Source organism: Limanda limanda, chromosome 2 (genome assembly GCF_963576545.1).
Source record: "Limanda limanda chromosome 2, fLimLim1.1, whole genome shotgun sequence".
In the NCBI taxonomy this organism is placed as follows: Eukaryota; Metazoa; Chordata; class Actinopteri; order Pleuronectiformes; family Pleuronectidae; genus Limanda; species Limanda limanda.
The window spans coordinates 29533667-29552717 of record NC_083637.1 but is presented as its reverse complement, the minus strand read 5'-3'; the positions used below and the strand labels follow the sequence as shown (position 1 = coordinate 29552717).

Genomic DNA, 19051 nt, shown 5'->3' with positions numbered 1-19051 from the left:
ACGTTTAAAGCATGTGAAAGCACAGTATAGACTGTGACTTCTGACCCCTCACAGGCTGGGGGACGTTCCCCAGAGTAAGATGGGGGAACTGAAGGATGTTTATAGAACGGCCCATTTACCCTGCAGTAGTCGTCGATGAAACGCAGCCGCTTCATGGCCACATCTCGCACATGACTCCTCCGGAACAGGATCTTGCCTGGGGTGAAGGAAAGGAGGGAGAAAGTACAAATGAAGGTAGGCGGTGGTGGTGATTGATAAAGGAGAAAGTATTTATATATATTTATCATAAAGTATCTGACAAATGCACAAACCACCTCAGAAAAAGATCATATCTGAGCTGATTTCCTAATGCAGACTGCTGCATGTAATACCCTATCCTGCCGGGAGATGGTGGTAATGTAGGGTGGTGATCCTTCATCACTGCCAAACCAATCTCACTCCCACACTCAAAGACCCAGCTGTCTGTCCCCCTATGGATCCCATGACCTTTGTCTGTGACATGGCTTTCCAAATAACAAATAGAATTTATTCACATGTGGGACATGCATTTTAGGCCCTCTTCTCATCCCACACATTAGGAACAATAAGCCTGACTTCAAGGACCCTATACAAACTTCCGGAGTATAACTTGCATTATCAGCCCTTTTTTACTAAAGTAATTCTACAAATAACAACCCTTGTTGATGACTGACAAGATCTACATAGTATGTTAAGTGTGAAAGGACAACTTTCTCAAATGTGTAATAAAATCTCTGTAAAATGTTCTCCTTACACGTGCAAAATACTGTATGACTTTGCCTGAATAAAAAATTGGGAAATTAAGATAGAAAACAGTAGCTATTTTATCATAGAATAACTAGAAGGTAATGGTAAGTTTAAATACAAATCCATTTCATTTGGTACCAATAAAGGATTTTAATGTGTGTGGTTTGAATGTCTTTCAACTTTCTAATGTTTTTAAAATCTAAATTCTACTCACTAGTTCAAGCTGAACCTTTTTTTTTTCATTTTAACTTGACTTCAGATAAAAACTTGGTCAGTTAAAGAGTCAAAGTGAAATAATTTAGAGTTATAAATACAACAGTATCAACATTTCGACCATAATCTTGCCCTTGTTGGTGTAACTTGTCTAAGTATGTCACATGATCACATGTCAGTGCTGGTAATGAGAGATGAGAGCTGTGAGGCATTAGATTAATGTCCTTGTCTAGTAGTAATAATATTCCAATTCGATGCATGAATGATGTTCGATTAATGTGATTACTGCATGGGCTATTAGTATTTACATGTGATAAAAACATATTTATAATGACAAGTTTTTTTAAAGTGCATTGGACTACTGATTTGAATAACTAATCCAAATGCGCAGTGTTTTAATGTTTTTTAGCTTTTTTTGACATCAAACAAGCAAGAATTAAGTAATTTCCGATGCATGTCTCTCACCACCCTTTATCTGATCTAATGTCCTGCAGTTTATTGAACTACATATGAGTCAAGTTTTTCCTGAAACAAGTGTCCTTAAACAAACACTCAATAATATGTGAATCTGGCACCAGGGAAAGGATCCCTGGTTTGATTCCAAACTGTCTTTAGACGTGAGTGCGTGTCGGCGAGAGACAGGCAGATTCAAAGGAAGAAGAGGGTTGAGGGTCGAGGTGCTTACACATGGCATATAAAGGAGTATTTTGCTCCCAGAGCATTAATGAATAAACAGAATTCTGCATGGAAAACATATAGGTGCACACACATATTTACACAAGACATCAGTGTGATTAGCAGAATCACTGTCAGCCCTTCTGCCCCGGACACAACATCGATCACTGTCAAGCTGTACTGTAGGTCACCATGAACCTGAATGTCAGGCAACGACTTGCAGCAGGAGAGATGAGCATGTGTGGCATGACTCAAATCAATACCACGACATGCACACGGTAAATCACACACACACACACACACACACACACACAAAGACATCCACATAATAAGATAAATTGATGCCTACATAAGCTCTGCTACAAAGACGCACGGACATGCAATCAGCTGAGATTTGAAAGTCACAGATAACGCCCTGCCTGTCAGCAGTAACATAGCACACACACACACAGCTATACTTTATACACACAAGCACACACACATGCACCACAGGCAGGCATCGGTAACCAGCTCATATTGACGCCCCGCGAGTGCCAGCCATACATTATTAATATGGGAGCCTGTTCAGATAACTGGAGCTCAGGAGCAGGCTACTACCTGGGAGAAATGGAATGATCCTCTTCTTCGGGTCTTTCTGCCCTCCCTCAATTGGGAACTTGTCAAGTATCTGCATCTGCAGAGGGAAGATGAGAAAAAAACAGTTTAGGTTTTGTAGCTTCAAGTTTTACTCTCATCATGTTGGGGGAAAAAGCGTATCTGGTTTCTTTTTTTTAACAGTAAGATAAGTCAACAGTAAATATCAGAGTCAATATTAAGTATAAAGCTGGAGCCAGGATGCAGTTTAGCAAAAGAGAGAGAGACAATTCAGATTTTACTATATTAACATGCATACTGTATGTTTTGAATTAGGCTATTGAGGCCTGTGATCCATTTTCTTTGCTCTTTATAATTACGCAAATATTCAATTTTTTTTTTGAAAGGTGATTTAAATTACTGTCATTTTAGTCATTTTTCTCACTTCTTAATATGTCCAAGGAAAAGGGGGGTACAAAACAACATAAAAATATTAGCATTCATGTTCTCGGGACTTAACCAGCTTAGCATCAACTACACTTTGTACACAATTTACCATCTGGTAATCACAATCCCACAGATGCCATGTGAAGGTGGTATAAGAAAGAGGTGCATTTCTGTAGTAGAGAATAATTCCTAGTTCACATTACTCCATTTTTAGCCCGATTTACCAGTTGCACACAAATTTCAGAGCAGACCAGAAATAGTCAGGGGTTTCTCCTGGTAAAAGATCTGTAGTATGTCATGTGGTATGAACGACTGCAATACTCCCAATCACCAGGCAGAGAGTTGTGTGGTGTGAACCGCACAGCGATCTAACTTTTTTATAAGTCACGTATAGTCTGAACTGGGCATAACTCCTTTCCATCAGCATTGTACTGAAAGCAACCCTCTTATCCTAAGCTACTTTTTGTTGCTGAAAAATCACATTACTCCTGTGCATTATAAATAAATTACTCCACCTATTTTAATCTAAAAAAAAAAGGCTTAATATGTGGCAAATATGGCTCCCAGAGATGACTAAGAAAATTCTTTACTTTCCATTTTTTTTAATCTATTTTTCATCTTTCGTCTACAAAGAGGATGTGCAGCACTTTGGGGATGACAATCTTAATATGCACTTAATTCCAAACCCACATGAGCTTATCACACAAATTCTAAAAATCAAATCCTGTCAACACATCTTTTGTCCCAAGGGCAGCAGGGCAGCGGTGGGTCGGTGAGCCGAGGGGTTCACGGGAGTCAAACGAGCTACGATTTATTCGTAAAGCACAGCGACACCAACATGATGAGAGAAGAAGTGCTGACACCGGAGTTGGAGGTGCAGGACGAAGGAAAGAGAGCGAAAGAGGGAAGATGGAGAGAGAGAGAAAATCTGAGAAAAGGTGGAGCCGAAACAGGGAAAATGAAAGAGACGAGGCACACAGAGAAAGAGAGATGCAGCAGAGGGCAGGAGGTGTATATGTGTGTGTGTCAGCCCTATTGTGTTTACCCAGTTTCACCCTTCAAATAAATCATTCAAGAGAGGGATTACAGAGAAAGTAAAAGGAAAGCAGAGGAGAGATGCAGAGGACCAGCAGACGTACTGTACTTTACAGCACTGCAGCAAACTGTTTCCTATACTGTAATCAGAGATGGAGGAGCTGATGAAGAGAGTGCATGTGTATGTATATGTTTGTAAGCATAGGGGGATGGGTGTCCAGTAAGGAATATGATTAAAGGAACAAGGAGAGAGGAGAGAAGAGACATCAGTTATGTCTGTATCTGATGGCCAAGGGCTGAAATAGACCCTGGGGAACTAAGTGAGCAAACAGCCTGGTGGGGCTCCGTATGCGTGGGGACAGTGGGACAGACTGACACACACCCACACACACACACAAACACACACACACACACACACATATATACACACTTTATCAAATCCCCAAAGCACCCTCCTGACACATGGCTCCCTAGATCCAGTTCTTTCTGTCCATCTGTCATCCGCATCCACCTTTTCATTGAACTTCTGTCTTCTTTTACCTGGTTCCACTTGGCTGGAGAGTTACACCAGAGAGAGAGAGAGGGAGTGGGAGGGAGGAAGAGACAGTCTTGATCCAGATTTCACGGTCGACGGTGGCTCAGGAGGCAGAGCCCTATCGTCCACCCATCAGAACACCGGTGGTTTGAATGGAAGAACTATAAAAATTCAGACCGTCATCTCAAAGACCCCCAGACCCCCAGTCCTAGCCCGAGCCTGAGCCCTAGAAGAGCTTTTCATAAAGCTGCTGACTTTCTGCATCAACACAACAAGCTCTGCTGCTGCAATAGCACAAAACTTGAAGCAGGCCCAGCTGTTTGGCCCCCCTCAGATGCTGCCTGGGACAAAAAAATCCTGCTGAATTTACAACCCACTGTGCCAGACACCCAGGGGAGGACGGATGATAGACAAGCAACTTAACATTTAACAGAGTAGCACATGTTAAATTTGTAGCAATTATTTTTTTAAAGTTTGCCCCTTTTTTCCACTCGCTTTACAAAGGTGAATGATGAGGTAAAATATGAGATGAAGACAAAGTTTGTGTGGTTGAAAAGGTACACACTATACAAGTATGTACAGGTGCTAGAACTGAAAAGGATAGAAACACCTCTGAGGCTTGTCAGCTCTCGGCTCTCGTCATCTTCAGTCCACTTTCACCAGCTTCCTTTTCCCAAGACTTCAACACTCAAGCCCCTCCCCATCCCATCACCGTCCGAAATGGCCCACTTGGATGAAGGTCAGCTCATTATTTAAAACAATCTCCAGTTGTCGAGCTAGACCTGAAATACACGCTTTCCTGACGCTGCCCTGACAGATTCCTGGCAAGAGGAAGTGTGTTCGCATTCCAAAAGGAATTGTTTGAACACAGGGAGAGAAAATGGTGAGAGCAGGTGGGGCGGCAGCGATCAGGTGACGGAACCTATGACACAACTGCTCTTTTCCCATGCATGCATACCCACTGCACGCTGCATAGTGAAAGCTAAGCACCTCACTTCCTTCACTTGTAATATAATAAACACAGTCATCAGTCAAGGTGGTAATTCTCAGTCCCTAGAATGTCGAACCAGAGCGAAAAGAGGAAAAAAGGAAAAAGAGCTCTTGCAAACCATTGCTCCACTTCCCAGACTTCACTTCACTGTCTCCTTGGTAACCAGCACAGAGATAGTGTGAAGAAGAGTTGTGAAGGGACGTGATTGGATGGTGCTGTGCAGCACTGGCCACTGGTGTAAATGTTGCGAGTCAGGTAATAAAAAAAGCAAGCTGATGAGGTTCTTTTATCTCTCATCAGAGTGAGTACAGATTACTATGATGTAATGTTTACTCCACTGTCCAATTCATACTTTCTTCTCCTTCAGAGCTCCTTCACATACCATCTTTAGGGAGAAGAGGATTCTGTCCATGCTTTTTGCATTCAAAACTTAATTTCAGGTGATTAAAATACTGTACTACATTGTTCTGGTTTACAAGATTAGTTTAAAACATCAAATATAATCAACAAAATGAAGCCCTTTTCTGTGGATTAGATAAATGTGAAAAGGATGTGACGTGGTCCTATCTAAATATATAATCAAAGGTATTTGTAGAGCTCACTCACAATATGGCTTTGGAAAATGTACCCACACTCAATGAGCATGAATTAATAGTTTTTACCTGAAAATAATTCAAATCTATATCATGAATGCAGTTCACCAATATGGATTAAAATGGATATGAAACACGAAGAACTGCAGTTCAAGAATCAAGAAAATAATTTATAGCAATGGTTTCACCTCAAACAATCCCAGCGTTTGGCTGGGGTTCTGCTGAGAGAGCTAAGCCCCATTAATAAACATTTATAAACCTAAATCAAAGTTAAATCAACAATGCCATAAATGAAGCACATAGGGAGGAGGGGTGGTGGAGGGAGCTGTGGCCGCTTAGGGTATTGGCATGAGGGGCATCAGCAAAGTAACATTAAGTGTCACACAAGAGAGAAGTTCACATCTAACCAAGCCTTAACCAAACTGGGTCTAAACTAAACTCAGTCTACACTTATTAATTTGGGTACTAGACATACTGACAAACAGACCTGAGACCAAAAGAATAGTACAAGGCTTCAACCTTATCCTTGACTGATTTGGGCTAGTCCCTAATCAGGTCCAAAGTCAGCTCTTGGATCGTAGGAATCAACCTGGAAAGGTCTTACATCTGCGTTTAATGATTAGATTCAATGCTAGCTGTTATGTTGATTTGTTTACAGATTCATCTAGTAAACTGTTCAGTGGATAAGAGTCAGAAAACAGTCAAAAAGAAAATTGAGGAGATGCCTTTGGCTTGAACCTATGATTCAAAGTCAAACGATAAGAAATCTAATATGACATGAAACAGAGGAAAGCAGCACGACTTCATATGTGAAGGGATAAAAACCACGGTATGTCTGGTACTTTTGCTTATTAATTACCAAAATTATTAATTTATCATTTAATGGCTGATCAACTAGTTGTTTAAACACCTGTCTTAGGGTCACATCTCAAACAAAGCCAGGTATAATTCTTATTTCCAAAATATAACTTTATACAGGAACACTGATTAACAATTCAACACAAAATCCACTTCAAGGACGATATGAAGTACATAAATATAAAGTATAATCCACAGTTATAGTCATTTTAAACGGGGACAACTCAGGGCATGTGTTGAAAGAAAGAGTTGAACAGCAGCTCCGTCTTCATATCAGGCACATGTGCTAAGAATAGAGCCTCCATATAAGGAGCTGTGAGAGTCAGTTGGCATAAACTTAAGGGATGCCATACTGTTATTGTGCAGTGAATTGATGCCTCACTTCCTGTTAGTGGTCACGTGACAGCAAGGGTTTACCCCAGGCTTCACAGCAGTGGAACAGAATGGAATATAAATAAGCACTCGTGCATTGAACCTCTGGAGCAACTCATGACCAGCATGACAAGGCAGCCATGTGATCTTTGAGCCATTTCCACGGCATCGTGGTGATAGTGAGGCCACGGACCCAGCATAGCTGTTCTCACTGAAGGGAGGACGTGACAAGGTCACTGCTCTTGCACTTGTGTTTGCAAACAAACATCAAGTTAATGATAAAACCAACTTATCTCTAGTCTCCATGATGTAAACATGTTGTATCAATTATGTTCCATCCATTAGCTCCCCTCTTCTGTCTCTAAGCTCCTTTTCTTCTTGAGGGACAGCAGCTCAGAAGGAATAATGATGCAAGAATATGTGACTTCTTTGACAAGAAAATAACAGCGATTGAGCCCAGCTGTGGTACAGATCAAACTTTACTTTCTCTATCAGCTCAGATCCTAAAGACAGCAGGACAGAAACTAATGGTGCAGATGAAACAAGTCGAAACACGCCGGCAGTATTTAGTTTCAGAGAGACAGATGTCTGAGATGGGCTTGAGGGGGGAAGGCGTTCCTTTCCAGCCACAATCAGTCACAGTTGTGCCTCTAAATATAAACCAACACCCTGGCAAAAGCTCTGCCCAGGGTTGGCACATTATATATGGATGGAACATGAGATCCTGGTATCATGCATCTTATTTTATGCAGTGAAAGCATGTGTGGGTGTGGATTGGGCATCGGATTTGTCTAAAAAACTGGGGAGTTATTTTTCTGGAGATGTCAACACTGTGGGGCTCTATTCCCAATGTGGTAAGCAAGGCTTCCCTTTGTTTCAATAAGTCAACAGGTGCGGGATGTGCTAACTTTTGCCTGTCCGCAGTCCCTCATTCGTCACTCCCCAGTATCAAGCTGCAGAGCCCGCTGTTGCCTATGGAGCAGAGCCCTGGGGGTGGGCTTTGAGTGTGAAAGACCCTTAACGTAATCACATCCCGATTTCTGGAGGGGCTGAGCCAAAATTCTATCTTCCTTTAAAACACGGTGGCATCTGTTGCAGTATGAGTGATATGAGTCAGATGGGCTCATATTAATATTCACACTTTCCCCCAATGGTGATGTACAGGAATATATGTTGTCTGGGTTACATTTTAGGGCTGAAACTAACAATTGTTTTCACTACTGATGAATATGTTTACAAAATTAATTAAAAAGGTTCTTCACAATTTCTAAGTTTACAATGTTACATCTACAAATTGTTTGTTTTATCCAACATACCCCCAAAAAACCGAGAGAGATTCAATTTAAAATGATATGGCGGTGGCGATATAGATTTGTTTTCCTTACCGCACAATGCTGCAGTAACCGCCAGAAAACATAAATACATTCTCCGGCACTGTCAAATTATTTTAAATGTTTGGTTCCACTTGTTGCTGTGTCTCTGTCGCTTCTTGGCCCTCACCAGTCTGGTTTCAAAGGAGGCCACTCAACTGAGACTGCCCTCCTTGCTGTCACTGAGCAACTTCACACTGCTAGAGCAGCCTCTCTCTCCTCTCCCTCATCCTTCTAGACCGTTCTGCTGTGTTTGACATGGTGAACCACCAGAAACGTATTTCCTCTCTTCAGAATCTGTCTCTGTCTCTGCTCTCTCCCTGCTCTCATCCTACCTCAAAGACCGTACCTATCAGGTAACTTGGAGAAGATCTGTGTCAGAACCATGTCCACTCACTAATGGGGTCCCTCAAGGTTCCGTCATGGGGCCTCTCATTTTCTCTCTTTAGACCGACTCTCTCGGCTCTGTCATTCACTCACATGGCTTTTCCTACCACAGCTCTGCAGAGGACATCCAACTAATTCTCTATTTTCCCCAGTCGGAAAGACACGTAGCAGCAGGAATTTCTGCTTGTCTGACTGACATCTCTCAGTGGATGTCCGCACACCACCTGAAAATCCACCTTGGAAAGACCGAAACTACTTTTCCTTCAAGGGAAATTGCTCTCCCACCCATGAACGGACTATTACCATTGACAACTCTGTGGTAGACCCCTACCAGACCGCAAAGAATCTGGGTGGGCACTCGACAGTCAACTCTCCCTTACTGCCAACCGTGCTGCAACAACCTGCTAGTGCTATCTGAGCTCATACAGAATGCAGCAGCTCGACTGATCTTCAACCATCCTAAATTCACTCACACTACACCAGTCTTCATGACATGACGATGTAACAGCAGTAGCCACTGCAACAGTATAATCCAAGGTGATTAGTAAAACGACAAAGATAAAGATTTGTGGTAAATCACAGTTTAATTTGCTTGTTTACTTGGTGAAACTTCAGCTAAAAAATACTGTTGATGTAGTTTTTAAATTATGTACAGCTTCCACATACATACACATCTGCACATATGATCTTACAACAGTGAAAGCTGGGTCAAGGGCAGCTTGACAAGCATATTCAGTCTGTAGCTACGCAAAAATCACTGGATCATCTGCAATGCATACATGCTATTGTCCAAACACTAATGCTGCCCTGTCTGCTTAACAAGCCCCAGCCTTTATCAATAGGACATGGCAATGCCGATGAAAATAAAAGAAACAATAGATGCAGTCGCTGCTGGTAAAGCTAGCTTCCAGAGACAATACCCTGCTTCCACCACAAGAGGACAGTAACTTTCAAGATAAATACAAACACCAAGTGTTGCATTCTTTATGGGATCAAACTACATGAAGGATATCATTTTTGGTTGGTAATCTATTTTTACCTTTAATTGGTCTAGCACTACTTGCTTTGCTTGTGCTGAGGGGCACGCCACTGAATTTATAATTGTAAAGCGTAAGCCAGTTTGCCAAATGTGTCAGTTGTGTTTGCACTGTGTTGGAACAAAACCTTGTCTGCGGAAGGAGAACCTTGGCAGGCAAATGCAGGCTTTTCATAACACTGGAACAACCCATATTATTTGCTCTCTCCAACTCACAAGTTCAGCAGAGGTATCGGTGTTGAGGTTCAGACAACTGGATGCTTAACTCACACATACGGTCATTAAGAATACATAAATCAAATAGATAAAAGAGCATATGCTGTGAATAAACCATACTGCAAACTGCAACCATACTGTGGGTAGAAGAGAATAATAATTGAGCAGGCATTTGCTTTTCAGCTCACATACTGAAAATGAATGGCATCAAGCCAGAGAAGACTATTTTTAGTTCACAATAATTTCAGTTTTGAAGGCCCGAGAAACATGAACAGGGCCACCAATCTTTTTATTCTGAGAACCTTGTCCCCAAAGTTTAACCTCTTCTCATATTTAATAGAAGCACTATCTAAACCTCCGGTGGCATTTTCAGGCCATTTACCTCCTCAAAAAACTAGCTTAGCTTTCCCAAGCAGCTGCAACCTCAGTATGAGGAAAAGAACAGTGTCGGATTACACATCACCGGCTTTAGTTTGGGTTTAGTAAGTAGGCCAGCCAACTTACAGTTCACTAGAAGGCAGAGAGGAAGGGCTCTCACCTGTGCCAGGGTTCAGGACTAACAGAGTAACGCAGGACCTAATTTAGCCACTGTGACGGCCTCAAGAGTTTCCATCCTGAAAGCCAGTACAAACCTTTGGTAATTTGGGCAAACCACAGGCTTTCCCAGATGGGGTGCATCAGTAGTGCCCTGCCTCTGTGTATGTGTGTTTGTAATTCAATTTTTGTGAAGGCCAGTTAGGTGAAAAGTGAGGATATTTTTGCCACTTTCTAACACATCTTAAAAGAGCTGTTCAAGGCTAAAATGTTCAAACTTCACCACTAGATGTAACTCAATTCTACACACTGAACCTTTAAGACTAGTTGTCAGGTTATGGGTTAGGGGTAGGTTTAGGTGAGGGTTAATGTAGGGGTCTGGGATATAGTTGCGATGGGGAAAGGTGGATTTACAGGACAAGGAGATAGAATCTGTAGGGCATGAGTGAGTGATCAGTGCAGTGCATTGCCTGGACCAGACTTTTCAGGGCGTGGAAGGGAAAAAAGAAGTTAGGTTTGGAACATGACCATGAGTGCGTTGACTGAAGTAAAGATGGCATGAAAGAGGACAGAAAATACCAGAAAACCAGAAAAAAAAGTGAGTTTTCTGTGTCAAGTCGAGTTATTGAATGACAGAGAAACTGGAGCAAATTGAAGGTGTGTGTTTATTTTACATAATATGATGTGAAGGTGAAAATACTTTTGTGGTGAGCTACTTCTCACGAAAAGTACAAGTAAAAAAAATGGTATAGTAGAGTACTCAATAAATGGAAAGAAGGAAAATTGGATCATCATATAACAGAACAACTGCCTGGATATACAAAAGAAAATCCACTAATGCATCTCAAATACACCGAAAAATGCATGCTCTTGTACACACATTCATACAGACACACACAACAGAATTAAAAGCAAAGCTAATGCACTTGACCCTGGGAACATCCAAGAAAACAGGCTCAGAGAGAACCAACGAGGGGAGAGGGTGGGAAACAGGCAAGGTTTTCTTAAGAGAGACAGAATGGTGGGGAAAGGAGAGAGAGAGAGAGCTATGTGAGCAGTGGGGGCGAGAGATACGCTGAGAAATTGCCGGGATGAGATATGAATGAAGTGCGTGTGGTGGTGGGGTAGATGTGATAAGTCTGGCATGTGGAGGGGAGAAAAACCAATAGGGAAAGGCAGATGAAGGCTGCAGAAGGAGAGGTGATAGACACCTGGGTTTTGCACAGAATTCCAGTGGGAATTCTCATCTCTTATCTCTGCATGTCTCTATCTCAGATTTGCCTTTTGCTTTTTCTATCTCTCTAGTTGGCATTAAATGCCTGTGTCTAAGGCATGCTGTTCACTTGATGTTTGCTCAATCACCATTCATTAACCTACAGCGGGAGAGGGGAGGCAGGACACCGAGTGGTCTGTGACTGGTCACTACCACCGATACTGTAGATAAGCAGAGGTAGTCTTTCTTTAATTCTGCACTATCACCAAGAAAACCTTAGGGGAGGTTTGTTTTGACCTGTTTGGAATGCCAGATGGGTGGGGCTCAAGTCAATGGGCTTGAGATGAGTGGCACGAAGAAGCACTTCATAAATCATCTTTCATAGAAAATAATATGTAGGAAAACCAAAACCTTAAGGCTTCTATGTGTAGATTTTTCTTTAACGTTTAGGTTCAAGTTAAAAGAATTAATAATGTGTCATTTATTGTGATAATTATTGATTTTTATTTTGATATAATTTTTTGTCACATCGTCAAGCCCAGTACACATTCATATCAGTCGCACACTATTCCACTGGAGCAATGTAGTGTCAACAAACACAAGAACTGAAAGTTAACATAAATGTCAGCAATCAATGATTTTGAAGTATGTTAAATACATTGAACAGATCTGTAGAACTCAAGAATACGCACAGTGTGTTTTGTTGTCTAACACTGTAGTGTTGAAATATTTACTGTCTCAATACAATTCTTGTTCGACCTGAATAATAATAATATGGTTGTTATTACTGTGCAACAAGGAAGCAAGGAGGGATTTCATCAACTTACGTCAATGTGACATCTTTTCTATACACACAGTTTTCTATTGTTCAGGACATGTGAAATATTTCTCCTTTTCCTTGGTGTGTCCTTCCAGATCTGCAGATAAATAACTGCAGATTCACTTCATACAGTTTCATATTCCTTTTTATCACATGCTGCTGATACCATCTGTCATTCAGCTATTCAGCATTGCGAGCTCTGTGCACGAAAATAACCAAACATACAGAAAAGACGACCCTGGCCTCTCTCATCGAGATATACAGTAGGAGTATAAAATAAACGCTGTGTGATTTATCAGATGAAGAATAAAGGTAGCGGCAGCTGAGCTAGATATGTAATGAAAAAGAAAAACCTTGAGCATCCTCTATGTTCGTGTCTCAGTGTGAGGCAGAGCTGCCGCAGATAACTCGAAGCACAAAGTCGAAGAGTTGAAAATGTTTCTCTCCTCCCCATCTCGTTTGAGTGGAGAAGTCCTTGGGCTGAACACAAACACGAGGGGTGGCCAACCAAGCACAGAGGAAAAAAACAAGACAGAGATGGAGAGAGCAGCAATAGCGTAAGTCTGTCCACTGTCACATACATCTCCAGATAACAGGCAGCAGTGCAAACACAGGACACAGACAGGGCAAGTGAGGAAAGGCTCACACACTCTTTACTACATCTGTTCAATACACTGGATTTGATCACCACCCACTTAAAAATGCACTCAACTTTACAGAATTCTTCCATAAAAGACATGAAAATGCAGGGCGTAGGTTTGATAGACACTTTTTTATGAACTCCCAGAGCCTCCTCCTCAGCCCTCATGCCTTCACATGCAAAAAACTGCCAGCCATGAGAGGGCCTCTCATCTCCACCTCACCACAAACAAAACAAGACCATAGAGGAACTCACTTCACACTGCAGTCAAAATCGAGTGATCCAGACCTGTCTGTGCATCTCTGATATAAGGAGATGTAAAGTTCTTCTTTTTACGTCACTTTCACGAGTGAACACTTCTGAATTTGTCCACTACCCACTCTACTTTTAGCTCTATTTAAGCTTCATCAACATTTGAGGGGAATATCTGAGTCTTCAGCTGCTAAATGTGTCACTGTGTTTACTAGCCTGTTGTTCATCTGTCCGTCTGCAGTTTGGTGCTGCAAAGAGTCAGTTTATTAGAACCTTCTCATTGCTGAAAACAGGCGGATGTGAGTGGACTTAGTTTGTAAATGAGCTCACAGATGCCAATTAAACTACACTCAGTGAAAACAAGAGAGGGGCTCTTTTTCTATTAGTTCATGTCAAATCATTACAGTTTCTTTGTCAGCCCTCCTTCATAGTCACCTTCCAGTCACACCGGTGTGTTTTTTCAAATGTCCCACATGACTGAACTGTGCACATTCATCCTAAATTTAGCTCACTCTATAAATCCCTTCAACATAGTTGTGGGAAACCCTGCACAACCCACCCACCAGCCATGAGTCCAGTGAGGACCTGGGGTCTCATTTATAAAACAGTGCGTGGGATTCATACTAAAAGTGTATGTGTGCACAAAAGCCGGAAATGGCGTACGCAAAATAATATTCCGATTTATAAAACCGTATGCATGCACACCTGCACGCAATGTTCACTTTATAAATCACAATTCACCTGTAATCGTTCGTGCGTGGATCTGCCTTCAAATCTGCCCTTCACAAGCCCACCTTCAACCATAAATGGTGAATGCAAAGCACGTCATGAATATTAAATTATGCTGCTGACCAATGGGTTTCCACCCTGAGTCCTGACAGTTGTTTTTATAAAATCCCAACCTTTGCGTGAGAACTGGTGAATGTAAGTTTCAGTCCCTGTTTTGTACCCTGTTCTGCCCAGTGGTAAGTCACATGAACGGGTCCTCTGTAAGGCATGTAGGTGTCCTTCCTCTCAGCAGGGGCTAAAAAGTATGTTTCTCTCTCTTTTCACACGCCCATAAAAAATAAAGCAGTCCTTTATCCTCGACCTGAAACAATGGGCTCTCTCATTCAGTTGAGTTACAGTACTTCCACAGAACACCTCAAGGACAGGGAGCCTGAGCTAGTGGCCTGGCTATTCAGCCATTTATCCTCGAGGATGGCATACCCATAATGCCTTGTGGTCTAGACATATGTTTCCATAAAACAGCCTACTTAGACAGTGACCTTCCTTTTAAGCACTTTGACCACAGCTACTGTATAATTTTCTTCACTAAATATAAGCGGCTGTTTGCCGGAAGCCTGCTGCTAGCATCCTCAGAAGCTACTTCCCAAAAAGTCTGAACATCGACCTTGAGCCCGAGTCACTGAGCAAACCAGACTAATATCATCTTCTGCTTCTACGAAGATACACTAATCACTGAAAATGTGATGTTTGAGAGATGTTTCATTAAAATCTCCCCAAAGGAAATATTTCTGTGCTGTAGGGAGACTCGTAAATAGGAAAAAGATGGTTTCGGAAAACCAACAAAAAACCCTCGTAAATAGTGAGTCAGAGCATCTTCCTGGTAGTGACTGGACCCAAGGACACCGTGGGCACAATCACATGCTACTCGGAGGTACTTTAAACATGCTTCTAAAGGCTTTTTTGCAATAAGTGACCCTGAGGAAACACAGTATATCTCCCTTCTTCCATCTGCATCATTAGTTTTGTCAGCATCAACAGCCTGAATCTCAAACATGAACGCCACAAGTATTGCTGTCGTTCTCATTATCATCATCGCTTTCAGAAATGTCATCACTGTCCTCCTCCGCCTCGTTATCACCACCATCATCATTATCCCAATGATACTCCTCACTGCTAGTCTCCTCCCAAACCCTAAGACTGACCTGCTCCTCCAGCCTTTCCTGCTCTCCTCTCCTCTGTTGAATAACTCTGGCGGCCTACTTCTGAGAGGAAGCGCTGTTCGACTCACTGGTCAGGTTTGGCTGAGACAAAACCTACATCAGTGTAAAGCAGCATGGAAGAGCCAGTTACATCCTGACAAGGAAGATGAGCTGCTCGTAACTTGGACGAGCTAAAAAATACCAGTGGGAGGAGGGAGCAGAAAATATGTGGGTTATGATATGGGTAACAGAAAATGCATGCAGTGTAATGAAGCGACAAACATTATACAGTATGTGTGTAGACGTTGCGGGTATGAGTGTGTACAGGCTTCTGTCCACTTTGGTTTTGCCTGTTTTTGTCCTGCACATCACCGGGGTAACTATGATCCAGCAGGGGAGCGAAATAAATAAGTATGGGATTTCCATGGCAAAGGATGGCAGAGAGAGTGGTGCTACTTTATCCTAAAATAAGTGGACAAAATTACAAAATGGCTCACCGCAGGGCAATTTTGGCAACATTTTGCATTAATAGCATATTTAGCATGTGTCAAGTTTATAACTGAAAGGTTCAGTGTGTAAAAGTCACATCTAGTGGTGAAGTTGCATGTTGCAGGTGAAGACCCTCCCTCACTTCACCCTCCCCTTCCAAACATAAAAGAGAAACTTTGGTAACCTTCAGGTGTCATAAAAACTCAAAAGGTGTTTAGTTTGTCCAGTCTGGGCTACTGTAAAAAACACAGCGGCCTCCGTAGAGAGGACCCTCTCCTGATGTAACTATAAAGTATTTAAATATAAAAGGCTCATTCAAGAGTAAAGAAAACAACGATTCATACAATTTAGATGAAAAACACGAGTGAAAACATCATTAGGATTATTTTATATTAAATTACTTGCCAATGGATCCCTTTCCCCTAAATCTTACACACTGGACCTTTAATACATAAGGACACAAATAGACGCTGAGTGGTCAGTGCTACATCCAGTAGATCAAATGACTTGTTGTGTGGGTCTGACATCAAATGACGCAAGTTTTATTGTCCATGCAAACATAAAGACTCAGTTTTTGTGAGAAAACTGAAACAGTCAGTCAAAGCAAATTCTGTGGCTTATCACATATTGACACCAGGCTGGATGTAGAACAATTGATTCAAGGGAGACAGCCTGTTCTACTAGTTCATAGGCATATTCAAACATGAACTCTGGAAAATGTCCATAAAATTGCATCCACACGTATCCCGGTGATTGTGCAAGTCCGAATTTCACAGGAAGATCACAGAATATTCAGGTGAATGGTGATGCCTGAGTAGAACATACAGGAGACAGGACATGATGTATAATTCCAGCTGCTAAAAGCACAGTGTTTTTGTTTACAGCAAATTGACACTTCTATGTGTATGAAATCTCTTCTTCATCCTGAAATATTTGAATTCTTGCAGTTTTGCATGTGTTTCTTGTTAGAAACATCATCGCTCACTCACTGTAAATTTTCCAGAAACTTTCCAGCTGTACTCTGACATGGGCTCAGTTGGACTTTTCCGTGACATTTTACTAAGGGTTGGCAGGAAAATGTCCTGGGAAATATCGGCAGCAACTAACATTTGCAAATTCAGTGAATGTCTGAAAGCAGCTTAAGTCATTCATGGTAACATCTGTGGCCTCTATCTTCTTAGCACACGGCTGGAACTAGGACCAGTGTGTTTCCAGGAAGACAGCTTGTTCTACTGGGACATAGTCTCCAGCAGCCTTTGCTCTTTGTCTCCAACAGTTTCCGAGCAGCCATCCATGTATCTCTCCTCTAGGGTTAGCAGGGCTGCTGAGAGCAGCAGTGTCTGTGCACCAGATAAATGTTTGGACAGGAGAGGCTCAAGGTTGCTCTGAAAACAGTAGGATCAAACAGGACCATCAAAGGCATCTAGCGAGACCAAGCCAGGCAGAGAACTTTACTATCGGTCCATATACCAGCAGAGGTGGAGGATTAGTGAGTATTAGAAAGCTCCTCCATCAGTATTGCCACTGGAAGTTTTATTCACACAATGTTACAGTGATAAATACGTGTTAGCGGTGATATATTGCTGTATGCTTTAAAAAGGACATTTGGTAAATCCCAGAAATGTGTAGCAAGGGATGTTCACAAGAGAACTTACTTAAAGGCAGCCTGGCCAAACTCTGCTAGACTTTGGTCATGCGAGAGTCACTTTCTTTGACAACTCAATAAAGCGCAGGCTGACTGGGTTGACCTTTCCCCCGCACCATGTAACAAAGCTAACAAAATCAATCTTGCTGCTCCTAACTGAGTTAGGCTCTGACTTGTCTAGAATGGGGGCACATTCAGCGTTACTTCACTTGCATTTCACTATTTATATTCTACCTCTGTCTCCTACTCCACAATGGGAGTAATCAGTTGCAAGGGGGAGTGTATTTTCCACTACACACTGCCCCACTGGTTATCAATGGAACCTACAGAAAGGACTTTTCCTCCACTGATTGAAACATAATTTCTTGCTGAACTGCAGCACACTAGCGCTATTGAGAAGTGCCCCCTATGAGTCTCTCACTACAGCCTTTTCATATTTACTAGTGACCTGTAGACCTCTGGGGCAACATAAGGTATGAGCTTGCAGTGGGCTGAGGGTGCAGGGGGCATAAATGCATCCACACAAACATTCACTCTGTATGGAACAGCCAATCTGAGACACAGAGAAGGGTTTTCACTTCACCTCCCACTCCGTTCCAAAATAAATAGGTACAGAAACTTTAAACATGAGTGTAAAGCATCAGAGCCAAGTCAAGAATATAAAAAAAGACTTCATTCATATAAGACTATAGTAAAAGGCTCTCGCCATCAGAATAGCCAGCTCGGGATCATCTATATGTGGCCCACAGTAAAGCATGGTACATAAAATTGACTTCCATGTGATTTTTTTTGCTTGTACTATAAAAAAGGCCTATCAGCTCCCTGACGTTTTGAGGGCAAGGCAGGGAAGAGATGAGAGAGGAAGAAGGGGAAATAATGAAAGAGGGGTGGAGATATAGACAGAGAGAGGAGTCTCTGCAAGGCTAAGGGATACAGACCATGCCTCCCCTGCTCCCCAACCAATTACTAACACACACATTGATTCATTGAGGCGACAAGGTGTGGACAACATGGGCAGAGACACGGCGGCAATGAACAGACGCAAGGCTTGCACATTAATCTGATCAAAACAATGTTGCAAGTTCAGAGGGTTGACGTTTTCAAAATACATCAGGATTACAGATTTCATTACAAACACTGCAGGGGACTCCATGAGTGATGGAAGATTACCTGTAGGTCAAAGAATTTGCTGTATCTTCTGTAGATGATATGGGAGGTGTTGTCAGAGTACGTGACATTGATGAGATATACCTGCCAAGAGAAAAAAAAGGACAAGTTAAAAATAGCTTGTAACTTATAATCTTATTATCTTTGTCAAGAGACAAAGATATTCAAATTGCAATCTAAGAATGAATTTTCCCATTTGAGAGTGTGCTTAATACATGTCAAACAATGAATTGATTACAGTCTGAGTCATCACTGTGCTAATCTTTTCAGCAATCGTCGGAACAATAAATATGAATT

At 41.9% G+C, this 19051-nt stretch overlaps 1 protein-coding gene across 2 annotated transcripts in view; it reads right to left on the bottom strand.

Annotated features, from left to right (window-relative positions):
* sh3pxd2aa (SH3 and PX domains 2Aa) overlaps positions 1–19051 on the bottom strand; it is a 109010-nt gene that overhangs the window by 78670 nt on the left and 11289 nt on the right. For both annotated transcript variants that reach the window (XM_061083552.1, XM_061083553.1), the window contains exons 2-4: positions 18758–18838; positions 2251–2326; positions 120–196 (exon numbers count right to left, since the gene is read on the bottom strand). In XM_061083552.1, the coding sequence (XP_060939535.1) occupies positions 120–196; positions 2251–2326; positions 18758–18838 (234 nt within the window). The remainder of the gene's footprint in view (positions 1–119; positions 197–2250; positions 2327–18757; positions 18839–19051) is intronic.